At 42.3% G+C, this 15,050-nt stretch overlaps 1 protein-coding gene across 1 annotated transcript; it reads left to right on the forward strand.

Moving 5' to 3' along the window:
• The first annotated feature begins 439 nt into the window (after nucleotides 1-439).
• Nucleotides 440-13,165, forward strand: tap2a (transporter associated with antigen processing, subunit type a). The gene is given in 14 exon segments (XM_062047429.1): nucleotides 440-565; nucleotides 568-642; nucleotides 645-751; nucleotides 753-981; nucleotides 5,565-5,679; nucleotides 5,749-5,879; nucleotides 6,191-6,396; nucleotides 6,491-6,688; nucleotides 6,828-6,956; nucleotides 7,092-7,280; nucleotides 7,348-7,521; nucleotides 8,369-8,528; nucleotides 8,604-8,740; nucleotides 10,721-13,165. Coding segments are annotated over 14 exon segments (2,118 nt in total). The 5' UTR covers nucleotides 440-489; the 3' UTR covers nucleotides 10,913-13,165.
• The last annotated feature ends 1,885 nt before the right edge of the window (nucleotides 13,166-15,050 follow it).

Genomic DNA, 15,050 nt, shown 5'->3' on the forward strand with positions numbered 1-15,050 from the left:
AAGTTTTGTGCTCGTGCGCTGCGTTCGCTCGCATCCTTGTAAATAATGTAAATAATTATTGTAAATAATGTAAATAATTCAATGTGATTATCTTGTGTGATGACTGTATTATGATGATAGTATATATCTGATAGTATATATCTGTATCATGAATACATTTAAGTGGACCCCGACTTAAACAAGTTGAAAAACTTATTCGGGTGTTACCATCTAGTGGTCAATTGTACGGAATATGTACTTCACTGTGCAACCTACTAATAAAAGTCTCAATCAATCAATCAATCAATCAATCAATCAATCAATCAATCAATCAAATCCTGTGCATCTCCTGGGGGCTAAGCCCCCCCCCTGTCCTTAAAAGCTAGTGACGCCCCTGCCATACAGGAATAAATGACGCTAGATGGCTCTCCGCCCCTACAGCACTGATGCTGTGTGCAGATATAAATAAAGAGAAAACGAAAGTAAAAGCTTATTAACACTGCATGTAAAATGGCGAACAGTTTGGTCCTTCGTCAAGTGACTGCTTTGACTTTGGCACTTTGTGTGGACGCCTTCTTTGTGTACGCGCCGTGGTCGTGGAACTCGCGCACGGGACCTGTGCGAGTTATGCGTGGGTGTTTGCGCTGCTGAGGTGTTCGGCGCTCGCGCGGTAACAGTGGCGGCGCTCGGAGGACTGCCGCCGGTACCGGCTCGCCTCCTCGCCGGGCACTGTGCACTTCCGGCCGTGATGGCGACCGGGACCGCGGTGCTGGGCCCTGGAGGACAACCAGTGCGGCGTGGTGGCGGACGCGCGCTGCTGGCTGATGTGCACCGGAGCCTCGCTGGCTGCTGCCTTTTTTTGGAAACGCTCCTCCGGTCTCCGATGGCGAAGGAAAGACGCAAAACAAGCCCAGGGTGTTGTTCATGAGAGTGGTCGCATGTACAAGCCGGACTATCCCGCGATGCTCGCTGCCTTCTTCTTCCTCACCCTGGCTGTTGTCTGTAAGTACACTAAGATTATAAGAAACGACAGTATTGTCGGTATGCCTAATAACGTGACCAGTACGAGTCATAACAAACAAGAAAGCCAAAACATGGACATGTTTTTCCTAATCTCAGCAGTTCCACGCACAGTTTTATAAATGGGCCACAGGTACTTTACTCAAATCAACTTTCACTTTCGTGCCCGAGTTGCATTACTAGGAAGCCAGAACACTTCCAGTAAGTTGTCAACCTTGGCATTGTTGAAATTTGTGCATTGACACTGAAACAAGTATTGGTATTGTAAAGAGATGTCCGATAGTATCAGGCTGCCGATATTATCGGCCGATAAATGCTTTAAAATGTAATATCGGTAATTATCGGTATCGGTTTCAAAAAGTAAAATTTATGACTTTTTAAAACGCCGCTGTGTAGCCAATAAACCTTAAAGGCACTGCCTTTTCGTGCCGGCCCAGTCACATGATATCTATGGCTTTTCACACACACAAGTGAATGCAATGCATACTTGGTCAACAGCCATACAGGTCACACTGAGGGTGGGCGTATAAACAACTTTAACACTGTTACAAATATGCGCCACACAGTGAACCCACACCAAACAAGAATGACAAACACATTTCGGGAGAACATCCGCACCGTAACACAACAGAACAAATACCCAGAACCCCCTGCAGCACTAACTCTTCCGGGACGCTACAATATACACCCCCCAACCCCGCCCACCTCAACCTCCTCATGCTCTCTCAGGGAGAGCATGTCCCAAATTCCAAGCTGCTGTTTTGAGGCATGTTAAAAAAAAAAATGCACTTTGTGACTTCAATAATAAATATGGCAGTGCCATGTTGGCATTTTTTTCCATAACTTGAGTTGATTTATTTTGGAAAACCTTGTTACATTGTTTTAATGCATCCAGCGGGGCATCACAACAAAATTAGGCATAATAATGTGATAATTCCACGACTGTATATATCGGTATCGGTTGATATCGGAATCGGTAATTAAGAGTTGGACAATATCGGAATATCGGATATCAGCAAAAAAGCCATTATCGGACATCTCTAGTATTGTAGAATGATGAGTAAAAAAACATCATCACGCTTTGGTGGTATTTTTGTATTTTATGTTCTTCAATGTCCATCTATATCTATCCATCCATTTTCTACCGCTTGTCCCGTTCGGGTCGCGGGGGGTGCTGGAGCCTATCTCAGCTGCATTCGGGCGGTAGGCGGGGTACACCCTGGACAAGTCGCCACCTCATCGCAGGGCCAAGACAGATAGACAGACAACATTCACACTCACATCATTTTCTTAAATTGTTCTTGTTTTTTTTAAGTGCAACAGCAGCGGTTCAGCAGGCTTGAGTATTCATTGAAAACAATTAAGCAGATGTTAAATTTAAAGTCAGAGAAAAAAAAAGTGCATCAAAAGGAAATGGCTCTAAAAAAATATCACTTTCCTCATCTTTTGGAATACAAGGACCGCTTGTTTGAACATTTGATTTGTTTGAGAAACCTTCTGTGATGCAATCAGGGTTCTTTTCTCTACTATAGTGTTTAGTAGTGTTTGAGAGCAGAACTAAACATAAAGAAAGGACAAGAGATCGCATTAGTTTGTGTTCATTTGTGGTTGCTACGCCTAAATACAGCTACGAAGACCTGCTTGTGCAAATAAACTAACGTCATGTTAAGTCCCAGTAATAAATATTTTAATTGTTGGTCCAATCCACCTTATTTTCTTTCTTGACTTTTATAACAAAAACTAAAAGCTTAGTTGTTGTGCAGGAAAGCCAAGTGCTTTACTTGACACATAGTGTCTTTGGTGATATTTGTGAGCATCAAGAAAATATCCTTAATAATATTAATAAACTAGATTAATAAATCTCAACAGCATATGCATCTTGAGTTTGAGTTTGAGTTTATTTCGAATATGCAAGCATACAACATGACACATCACAATTTCCAGTTTCTCTCTTCAACATGTTCGAAAAGGAGTAGGAAGAAGCAGAGCTTATTTAATCCTACCCAGTTTCTTTTACATAACAGTTGCTAAAACTTTTTGTTCACTTCCTGTTCTCAATTAATTCACAATATACTCCATAAGTAATCACAATAAAAATAAATAAATAATACTCGGCGAAGTAAGTTACATTTCATATGGTGAGGTGAGTAAGATTATTTTGAAAATGAATGGATGGATGAAATAAATTCAGAATGTTTATCATGGTTCTTCTTCTTTGTACTTTGTAAACACTTTAAGTTTGAAGAGTTTCTTGAAGTGGATCATATTAATACATTGATTGCTGTGTTTAATCCATTCCATGATTTAATTCCACATACAGATATACTGACGGTCTTAAGTGTTGTACGTGCATACAAATGTTTTAAATTACATTTTTCTCCAAGATTATATTTCTCCTCTTTTTTGACAATAATTGTTGTATATTCTTGGGTAGCAGGTTATAGTTTGTGTTGTGTATAATTTCAGCTGTTTGCAAATTCACTATGTCGTGGAATTTCAGTATTTTTGATTCAATAAATAAAGGGTTTGTATGTTCTTTATACCCAACATTATGTATTATTCTAACTGATCTTTTTTGTAACACCGTTAATGAATGAAGTGTACTTTTGTAGTTATTTCCCCATATTTCTACACAATAACTCAGATATGGTAACACTAGCGAGCAGTAGAGAATATGAAGTGATTTTTGGTCTAGAGCATGTTTTGCTTTATTCATTATTGACGTGTTTCTTGCTACTTTATGTTGTATATTTTTAACATGGGATTTCCAGTTCAATTTATCATCAATCTTGCTATTGCTAGCAAAGATTCATGCTGAACAACAGGGACATCTATAGCTAAATAATGAGACAAATACATAAAAACAACATGAATTGTAAATGAGACTAATATTTGTAGCAGGAAATCAACTGCAAACAAACTTATCCGGTTTCTCATTAGCGTCACGATCATAGCAGCACGGCACTTGTTATGTCAATCATGTACCGTACTTAGCGATGCACGAATAAGTCCAACTTAGTCTTTTACAGATTAATGTTTAATTTGTGGACCCCTCCATATGTAAAGACATGATGTGCCTCTAATCGTTTCTTCTTTAAATACCGTGGGTGTCAAATGAAGTGAGGTTGTAGCGAGCAGTAACCTACGGTGGTGATAAATGATTGAAATGTTTAAAAAATATATTTTTCTTGATTGTAAAAATCCACCCTATCCCATTTTAAATTTCTTTTTCATGATCACTTTTATATTTGCCTCTAAACCTTTTAAAATACGCCCAAATCTGCACTGATTCAGGTAAATAAACAGTAGCCTAATGGGGCTCCAGACCATCGCCTGATGGTGCTCGGATGCTATTTCAACGAATTTCTAGGATTTATGCGCAACCTTGCAACTTTGTCAAAGGCCTGCAACTTCCCTGCGCATTTTAGCCATTTAGCTCAATTTTCGCCAATCGAGTGGCTCTCAAACGCGCACGTCAACTGTCTAATCAAAAGTTATGTTTGTTTCTTGTGTAGACCAAGCAGGAAAAACAACATTTAACAACATAGTAACTCTTTTTTGCTCAAACGGCACACCTGTCTTCGTGCTGGTAGCTCAGACTTACTTCCCGTTATTGTCTACAGTGCTAATAAGTACATAAACATTCAGCAACACACTGTGTCCTCACTTCCTAGTTGACATGTATTGACCTAGCAAACACACAGCATTTACATGACATAGAGATTGTGAAGTGTGATAATAATCGCATCGTCTCTCATTTATCAACAAAAAGTTGCGCTATTGATTGCTCAACAGTTCACAAATGTTCCTAATACATCTATCCATTTCCCACCGCTTGTCCCTCTCCGAGTCGCGGGGGGTTGTAGCCTATCCCAGCTGCATTCGGGCGCAAGGCAGGGTACACCCTGGACACCTCTTCGCAGGGCCAACACAGATAGACAACATTCACACTAATGTGCGGCGGGTAATGTGTTGGAACATAAATTAACGTTTAAGATAGACAAATACATTTCTAGTTCAAAATAAACACAGAGAATGTCTCCAACTTGTGGACGACAGAGCAGACAGCGTACAATGAGGAAACCTTTGGGGGTGTTTCTTTCTATAATTATTTATTAGTATTATTGGTTATACTTAAACCATACAGTAGTTTGACAAGGAGCTCTGAGTCTATGCTTTTACTGCTATAATATAGCATCTACTTATACGTTTCCTGTGTAAATCCTGTGCTTTTTGAGGTTAAGATTATAAGGAACACTGCAAACACTGATAGCAAATTCATCAAATTTCATCAAATCAAATCATAAAAAAAAGTCACAGAAATCCTGGAGGATACTTGTTTTAGTGTCAATGCAATTATTTCAAAACTTACTGGCAGTGTTCTACTGTAGCTTTGTACATCACAGCCCACGTGTTTAATCGACTCACAGGTACTGGATCAAAACTCGAGAATCATTGACTCACAAGGGCGTGCGAGTTTCTGCGAGATCACCTCAGTCACCTCGTGTCAGTGAAAGGAATTCCGTTTTCCATCACTAGTATGTCTCATTGTGTGTGTGTCTCAGGTCAGATGTCCATTCAGTTTTACACAGGGAAGATTATTGACAACCTGCGTGCTAATTACTTGCCAAATGAATTCTTCTCAGCGCTCCTCCTCATGGGCCTCTACTCTTTGGGAAGGTGCGCATAAACGACCTTGCACCCCAGAAGCCCTCTGATGTGTCTTGACGTTGTCATTTGTTTGATCAGCTCATTGGGCGCAGGCTGCAGAGGGGGTCTCTTTACGTGGGCCAGAAGCTCTTTTACGTACAGAGTCAACTGCAAACTGTTTGAAGCTTTGACCAAACAGGAAGTTGGGTTTTTCGAGACGGTACAGACAGGTAAGGCCTAGGAGCAGACCTTGGCTGTGTCTCAATTGGCGTACTGGCGTACCAACACTCTAGAGTGCAAAAGTGCATTGACATGGAGTACGGCAAAATGCAGCGCACTGTTAGTACCAGGATGTCGACCTCAAAAAAAGTGAGTGCGCAGTGATTGACACCAGTGTGACAGCGGTTATGCACTATAAAGACTAAGCGTAAGCACAGCAGTATGCGAATTGAGACACAGCTATCACCATTGCCTTCATTGACACACTCCAACCCAGAGGGACACAGTGGGGGTTTTTTAAGCGCATGTGCTTTGCGTGCAGGTGAACTCACAAGCAGGTTGTCTACGGACACCAGCATGATGGGGGATACAGCGTGTCTCAACGTCAACGTTCTGCTGAGGAACCTCATCAAGATGGTTGCCAACTTGGTCCTAATGTTGCAACTATCATGGCAGCTGACACTTATAGTGTTGATGGTGGTCCCGGTTACGACCCTCATACAGAACATCTACAACAAGCACGAGCAGGTCATGCACCATCTAATCACCCCTGAATTTCCGTGCTAATTTTACTCTTACGCAGAGTCCTCACTGCCAGCTTGTGGGACATTTTCTTCTCCAGCGGTTGAAGCTGGCCATACAGAACTCCCTGGCCGAGGAAAAAAAAACGGCCCATGAGATCCTTTTGGGTATCCGTACGGTACGGAGCTTTAGCGCTGAAAAACACGAGGCCCGTCACTATGACAACCGGCTGCTGGACACGAACGTCCTCAAGAACCAGCGGCAAACTGTCAAGATTGTGTACCTTCTCGGAAGGAGGGTGAGGTGTTGTTGCACGTACAGCAAGGATTTATGGAGATTGGGAGCAGGGGTCTGATAGCTGGTGCGTGTGTGTGTGTGTGTGTGTGTGTGTGTGTGTGTGTGTGTGTGTGTGTGTGTGTGTGTGTGTGTGTGTGTAGTTGACAGATTTGGTGATGCAGGTGCTGATCTTGTGGTATGGCAGGTTGTTCATCCAGAGGGGGCAAATGAGCACCGGCCACCTAGTCACCTTCATCCTCTACCAGTCAGATCTTCAGTACAACATCATGGTATGATCACTGAAACGTCGCTGCACCTCAATACTCCGTGTACTGATTGCCAATCAATCAATCTTAATTTGACTAATATTTACTGGAGAATGACCTGCTGGCAGTTGTCGTTACACCCCTAATGTCTACTGTCAGGCACTAATCTACATCTGCAGCAACATGCTGAACTCAGTGGGGGCCGCTGCTAAAGTGTTTGAGTATCTGGATCGAGAACCTCAGATCAGCACCAAGGGGGAACTGGCACCCAATCAGCTTCAAGGACACATTGTCTTCTGCAATCTGAACTTTGCCTATCCAACACGCCCTGACATACCTGTGCTGAAGGTGGGTTTGACACCGTCCTTGTTTGATTTCTGCACTAAAGCATGAAGGCAACCACCTTTTCCACCAGGACTTCTCTTTGGAGCTGAGAGCGGGTGAGATGACGGCGCTGGTGGGACCGTCGGGAGAGGGGAAGAGCACTTGTGCGTGTTTGCTGAAGCGCTGGTACGAGCCACGGGACGGTGAAATCCTGTTGGACAATGCTCCCCTGGAATCCTACAACTGCCGCTACCTCAGCAAGAAGGTGAGAGGCTCAAAATTGCAACTGCTGTGTTGATCAGTCACAATTAAAACTTGCATTTCTTCTGATCCCAGTATGACAGCCCAGCACACTGGACAAATTTGTCATTATATTCTCATCAGCCACGCGCCTCTGTCATACATTAATTGACATTTTATATTTGCTTATTCACGCAAAAGGGTAGCCGCCATTGATCGCTGGGCCATAAGCACAGCGCGTGATCTGCATATAGGGAAGGGCAGTCCTGATTATTAGATTCATTGTCTTGTTCTGCCTTAAGTAACTGCTGTTCTTCATTGGAGGTCCTTTAAGGTACTTTCTTGATAGAAATGAATAGAAAGACTGAAAATAATCTATCGAGTCAAAAACATGGCACGCTTGCTTACATGGTGCTACATATGCTGCATTCTAATGACAAGTTACAACAAAAAACCCATGCAATCTAATTTGTAAAGTAATAATGTTTCGATTTTACTTAAGCTGCATCACAAAGAAATGCTGCCATTCTATTCAAGGCATGGTGAGTAGCGAATAGAACCAGGGCAGAGAAGCTTGCCTTAGCCGGCGAGGATCGCTGACAAACGATGAGAGCGAAGAAGTGTTGGCGATGAGTCCTCGAGTATAATTAGTTTATTTGTGATGCAGCTCATGAAGTAGAATTTCCTACTGTAATTCACAAATTACCATGTCATTGTTAGAGATCGCATCCCTACTTTAAAATGCACATTAGTGTCCCTTACCTGGTTTAAACGACAACAATCTGAAGATACTATGTCAAGGAATCGAACACTCACATTGCAGTAGTATGTGCCCAGCTTCATACCAAACAAACCTGTTGGTGTTTTGACAGATCGCCTTGGTAAACCAAGAGCCAGTGCTCTTCTCAGGCACAATTAAAGACAACATCGCCTACGGACTTGATGACTGCTCCATTCACACCATTCGGGAAGCGGCTCGACTGGCTGACGCCCACAACTTCATTATGCAGCTGGACAAAGGCTACGATACAGGTAAGGGTGTCCGGTTTGAAGTAGGAGAGAAAATGGAGGCTTGTGTTTTGATGCGTCTTTTCTGGGGTCTCTCAGAGGTAGGCGAGGGGGGCAGCTTGTTATCTAAGAGCGAACGGCAGCGGATCGCTGTTGCTCGAGCGCTGGCCAGGCAGCCACAGGTCCTGATTCTGGATGAAATAACAAGCTCCCTGGATGAGGACAGTGAAAACAAGGTATGGTGATGTGAGGTTTTGTCAGCATCAATTGCAAAAACTGCAAGTTGTGGCAGAAAAGTTCTAAGATTGTTTACGCTATTTGCATTCTTCCGTGTGAGGTGGCATCGTCCACTGCGGGTTCTTGCCGCAGCGCCAGATGATCAACCAGCACATCCACTGTACATTGAACTCCTGCAGCATTTGCTTCATGTAGTGCGCAAAGAGAGGTGAAGTTGTTGCAGGACAACTCTTGGCTACTTTCACAATTACAACACAGCTGCTCATGGCCGTGCAGGAGCAACTTGCCTACTCATAAGTTAAAGTTGAAGTTAAAGTACCAATGATAAGACCAGACTCCGTGTGTTTGATTCCTCTTTCCTGACTCGTTTTGAAGACGTAGACAACATCAAGATGGGCGTGACAAAGCTGTGGAGGATTTTTTAAATATTCCTTCCAAGAGTCGCGTTGCAACAAAGACTTTAAAGATTCATACATGCAAGACATACGGAAGAATGGAGATACAGTTTCTTTCTCACCTTGTACTGTGAAACAATTATTTAAGCTTGGGGAGAGAGTGACTGCTGTGTCACACACACACAACCAAAAGGTTTGTTAATCAAATAACCCGTAAAAGAAAAATTACATTCCAAAGAGACGCCATGCTGTTTCTACAAAACAAAAATTCCTCAGCATAGGTGGAGCTTCATCTTCGAGTTGGGGACGAAATCCTGCCCCAAGTGGAGAATTTCAAATACCTTAGGGTTTTGCTCACAAGACAGGTACGAGTGTATTGTTAGATGTGCAGGCAAATCGGTCCAACGTGGTGAAGAGGGAGCAGAGCCGAAAAACTAAGTTCTCAACCTACCGAGCTATTTAGGTTCCTATCCTCACTTTTGGTCATGAGCTTTAAGGTTGTGACTAAAGGACAAGATTGCAGGTATAAGCGGCCGAAATGAGTTTCCTCCATACGGTGGCAAGGCTCTCACCTAGAGATAGGGCGAAAAGCTCTGTCATTTGGGAGGAGCTTGATGTAAAGTCACTGCTCCTCAAACTGAATGAGCCAGATGAGGTGGCTCGGGCATCTGGGTAAGATGGGCCACGGTGAAGAGACAATGACTCCCAGCTGGCCTGAGAAAGCAATAGGATTCTTTAGGAGGAGATGAAGGAAGTAGCTCAGGAGGGAAAGAAGTCCGGGCTTCTTTGCAGAAGCTGCTTCCCCTTCAACACAACCCTAGATAAGCGAAAGAAGATGAATGGATGGATTCCTCAGCAAAACAATCCAAGTCCAATTCCACACCTCAATGAAGTCCCCGTGACCAACAAGAGTCCCCAGTCGCTGCCCTCAGTCTCTCTAGCTCCAAGGAGCCGACCAGAGAGCCATGTCCAGACCCCTGGGCTCCACGGCATGCCCAAGCCATCTGTTCTCCTCCTCAAGGCGGGACATGCACCCCTCCAGCTCCAGGAAGCCCTAGACCAATACAAATGTCCTGCTAGAGAAACTCTCCGCCAGTGGCGCCAGTTTTACTGATGTCGTCGCTGCTGCTGCCAACTCTGCCGGGAATGAGGAAGTGCTGTGTTTTTGTTGTAGCTGGTGTTTAGCGTTCACATTGGCTGTATTAACTTGTTTTTTCACCCTCAAAACATCTCCATTCCAACATGCTTTAAACAGCTCCATTAACGTTCTATTCGAACAACTGGGGAAATTGTCGCCGCTGCCGTGTTACCACCACCGTAGTCGGCCCTCAAATCGAAGGTTGGGGAAAGTGCGTTAGACTCCAGGAAGATTACTTGTAGTTTGTAGTGGGACTTTTCTGACCAATGGTGCATTTTGATACACAAACAAGACAAATAAGTCTAAATGAAACACTATGTAATGGTAAATCATAAGTTTTAATAATGTTTTTGTATCAGTGTGTCGTGTTTACTTGTCTTAGCCACTGAAATTGCAGAAGTCCATGCCAAAGCTCGTTCAAGCCAAATTGTATTCACATCCTTCAGGTCCTGCGAAACCTGGCCAATCGCCTCAACCAAACTCTTCTGGTGATTGCTCATAGACTCAACACCATCGAGAAGGCCAATCAGATCGTAGTGATCGGTGGCGGCAAAGTTCAAGAGCTGGGAACCCACCAAGTATTGCTGGCCAAGAAAGGGATCTACTGCAAAGTGAGAGAGAAGCTTGCCACAAATTGAAGCTACTGACAGGCTCCATTTACCATTATGTATTTCCAAGGTTCTACACTGTTATGATAATACAACAAATGTATTATTTATTATATTTATCTCAGTACATATACAGTATGACTCAAGTTTTGTCAAAGGATTGTTAAAACTTAAAATAAATAATTAAAATAAAACCTAATAATAAAAGCCTTTTATAATGAGTAAACAAAGGTTGCTGTGTTAAAATGACCTCAATTAAAAAACTTAAATGGTATCAGTGATTTTGCATCATCTGTTATGGTGATTTTGTTCATAAAACTGTTGCTCTAGCAGGCGTCTCAAACTCAATTTACCTGGGGGCCACTGAAAGCAGAGTCTGGGCGGGGGGCTGGGCTGCATCAGGTATTCCACAAGAAAAGCTTTGTTGAAAAAATTCCAAACTTCTCAAATGGCTTTATACTTATTTTTTATTAACACAAAATAAGATTAAAATTAAATAAACAAATTAATAAGAAAATAAGTACATACATGTGCAGAATATATTTTAATTCCACCTGGTGTCACTGTCGTGTTTAGCCAACGCACGGAGAACGTATCAATGCATGGAGAAGGTCATTTCCTTAATGTGCGTCATTTCCTTAATGTGCGTCATTTCCGCTTTTTCCCATTCAACAGCACGGCGGTGGATAATAGCCCGGTAGCAGTCTTCTTTGTTTTTGCGCTCGATGTTGATGTCTTTCAAGATGACATGAACACCGTGGAATTCGTAGATAGTACAAAGTACTTGAATAGCGAGTGCAAAAAGGCGTGTCATCCGGCGTGCCGTTACTTGAAAAATAATTGGAAATATATATATATATATATATATGTAGTGTTCATCATGTGAGGCAAAGCAAGTACAATGCAAATAGCGCTATGCAAATACAAAATAATGACCCACAAATAACGATGTTACCCTATAATTGGTCTGGGTTATCGGAGACTGTTATTGCCGACGGACACTAAGCGCCTTGTTTGCCTGCTCATTGTGTTTAGGGATTTTGTGCCTGAGCCTTTTGTTGCAGTGCCTTTTTGTTCTTTTGGCACCGTAGTTTTTGTATTTTAATTATTGACTCTGTGGACATTAAAAGGACTTGTCGCCGCTCTTGTCCTCTGCGCTTTTTGGGATCCACCACAGTAAGCCATGACATATACGTATAATGTTCCGCTGGGCAGCAACTTCCGAAACTTTTATTTGAAGTGTTGTGAACGCAGCGTGCTGGGACGCATTTCCGTGTGTACCCAATAGAAACGAGGCAGCCAGCTAGGCACGGAAGAAAACTCTCCACAGCAACACTGCTGTAACTTTCACTTATTCAGAGCCACATACCCTACCGTGATTGGTAGGTTAATTGAGCTCCACACTCAAAACTGTAAAGTGCCATTTATATAAAACTTGCGAGCCGCACTAACATTAGACTTTCCTATTAAGATGGGGGCCGCAAAATATTGTCTCTGGGCCTGCAATTGGCCTGCTGGCCGCGAGTTTGAGACCCCTGTGCGATAGTATTGAGGAATGAAATACAAAAGCAAGGTGACTAAAGTCATGCTTCGATATACTGTAGTTAGGATTTAAGTAGTCTTGGTTTTTAACATATATTGACACAAACCCACTGATTCAGTTTGCCCAAAGCCTCCCAGACAAATCCTAACTGTCCGTGCTTAAGATGTGCACAAGACAGTGCACCAATTGTGGTGATAGGGAGTGGTATGGAACTGTTTGCCAAGAGTGAACCGCCATTTCAGGGCTTGAAAGCTGCAATGTAAAATGGCGGACATAAACTGGCTGCGTGGGTTGTGTCTTTTGGCAATATTAGCATGTGTGAAAGTCCCTCCTCTGTGGACTTTTGCTTTCGGTTTCCTTGTGGAGCGGTGTGCCTCACATCTCACCAAAGTAACCTTTACTGATAGCCAGAAAAAAGCGTCTCCCTTCAAAGCCGCTTTGAAAAGCCACCTAAGGCGGTGCCTACCAGTAACTGGGAATAGACAAAGTCTTTCACTTTTTTAAAATTTCAAATCTTTATTTATTTTATTGCAGTAAATTATGTCTTTTAACACTTTCTCCACATTACTGTGTTCTATCTGTATAGTTTCCAATGTTATTCTAGTTAAAAGGATTTCAATTGAAACGAGCTTTGGCTTTCTTGAATAATTTTCTTTTATTTGACCTTGTTACCAGTGAATCTGTACTGTCACGAAACACCCTTTCCTATGCAAATTTAAAATAAATTCTTCATCAATCAATCAGCTGGTGTATTTTGACTGAAGTCGTTTCTTAGCACTCAACATTAAAAATGCGAGTCATCACTCCTCAGTCTTCCAGGTATGGTCTATTAAGGTATACTAGAGAGGAGGCTACGCCGGATAGTCGAACCTTGGATTCAGGAGGAGCAGTGTGGATCTCGACCTGGTCGTGGAACTGTGAACCAGCTGTATATTCTAGGCAGGGTCCTTGAGGGTGCATGGGAGTTTGCCCAACCAGTCTGCATGCTTTGTGGACTTGGAGAAGGCCTTTGACCGTGTCCCTCCGGAAGTCCAGTGGAGAGTGCTCAGAGAGTATGGGGTATCGGACCGTCTAATTGTGGCGGTCCGCTCCCTGTATGACCGGTGTCAGAGCCTTGCCCGCAATTGCCGGCAGTAAGCTGTTTCTAGTGAGGGTTGGACTCGGCCAGGGCTGCCCTTCGTTACCAATTCTGTTCGTAACTTTTATGGACAGAATTTCTAGGCGCAGTCAGGGTGTTGAGGGGATCTGGTTTAGTGGCTGTAAGATTAGGTTCCTGCTTTTTGCTTTGGCTTTATCTGGCAATACAAGATCTTCAGCTGTCAATGGATTGGTTCGCAGCTTAGTGTTACACCTACACTTACACAATTTTCCTCAGACAGTGTCTGTTGTCTGCTTGTTAATTTGCCAAAGCACTGGACAACTCGATAGAAATTGAGTGCCCATACATTTTGGGTGTGGCAAAAGTCACAATGTCACACAAAGCCACCGAACTGCACTTACTACAAGCAAGCAACACCATTTACCACTTGTCTGTCAACTCTTGAAAAAAAGCCACTGTTACATGTTACTCTTTTTTACCTGTCGGTTCGCTCCCTGCCACAAGCTGTGATGTTCCTGCAATGCATTAACGTACTTACAACAGACAACATTACATATAGTAATGTACTGTATCAGCATTTGACTTAAAACATAACGCGAACCATATAGTGCTATAGTTAAATAATAATCATAATAAATTAAATGTATCTTATAGAATTAACTCGACATCAGTCATCAACTGTTCTCCTTTCTGATTTTAATCAATATGATTTTAAAATATTTCCTTATAAAAGGAAGAACAATTGTATACACTTTACGTCTCTGCATCCCTGGGATCCACCTCACCAATTCCTAACACCTTACACCCTAAAGCTCCACCTGACATTCCATTCTCTTCCCTGCCTTAATTATTCTTATGTCAAAATAAAATTCTGAGCTTCCTCGGTCCACCTTTCATTACTTGACCTGCCTCACTACTCTATGTTCTATCATTCTACTGTAAAACATAATTGCACATCATATCTATTATAATTTCATACATGTTGACAAATGGTCGAGTATATTTAGGTGTAGTGTAAATTTTACTTACACTAACATTACTCTTTTTAAATAACAATGTAAGGTCCTGCTGCTGTTTCATTCTTTTTTTTTTAGTGGTGGCATTTTGCTATCTGAAAAGGGATGGCAAAACATTTTAGCTAGTATATACGTTACTTGGGAACACTGTAGAAATTTTAGCAACTAAATAATGGGACAAGTGACCATGCCAGAATTAAGATGGCTTAACTCAAAAGACATGGTTTCTAAACATGAAAATAAATGTGGCAGGAGCGGTTAAATTCAATACTTGAATTTTAAAATATTTAAATGAAGCGAAAGCTGACAATACCACTGAACCGGTACAAGTGATGATTAGGCCGCATCAGGTTTAGACACCAAACGAGACTGTGAGCAGAATACAAAAATACAAACTATTTTATATTTACTATACACTATAGCAGTGTTTTTCAACCTTTTTTGAGCCAAGGCGCATTTTTTTCATTGAAAACACCACCAGCTGAAAACATAAAAAAATGCAGCCGATAT

This window comes from Entelurus aequoreus, linkage group LG05 (genome assembly GCF_033978785.1).
Source record: "Entelurus aequoreus isolate RoL-2023_Sb linkage group LG05, RoL_Eaeq_v1.1, whole genome shotgun sequence".
In the NCBI taxonomy this organism is placed as follows: domain Eukaryota; kingdom Metazoa; phylum Chordata; class Actinopteri; order Syngnathiformes; family Syngnathidae; genus Entelurus; species Entelurus aequoreus.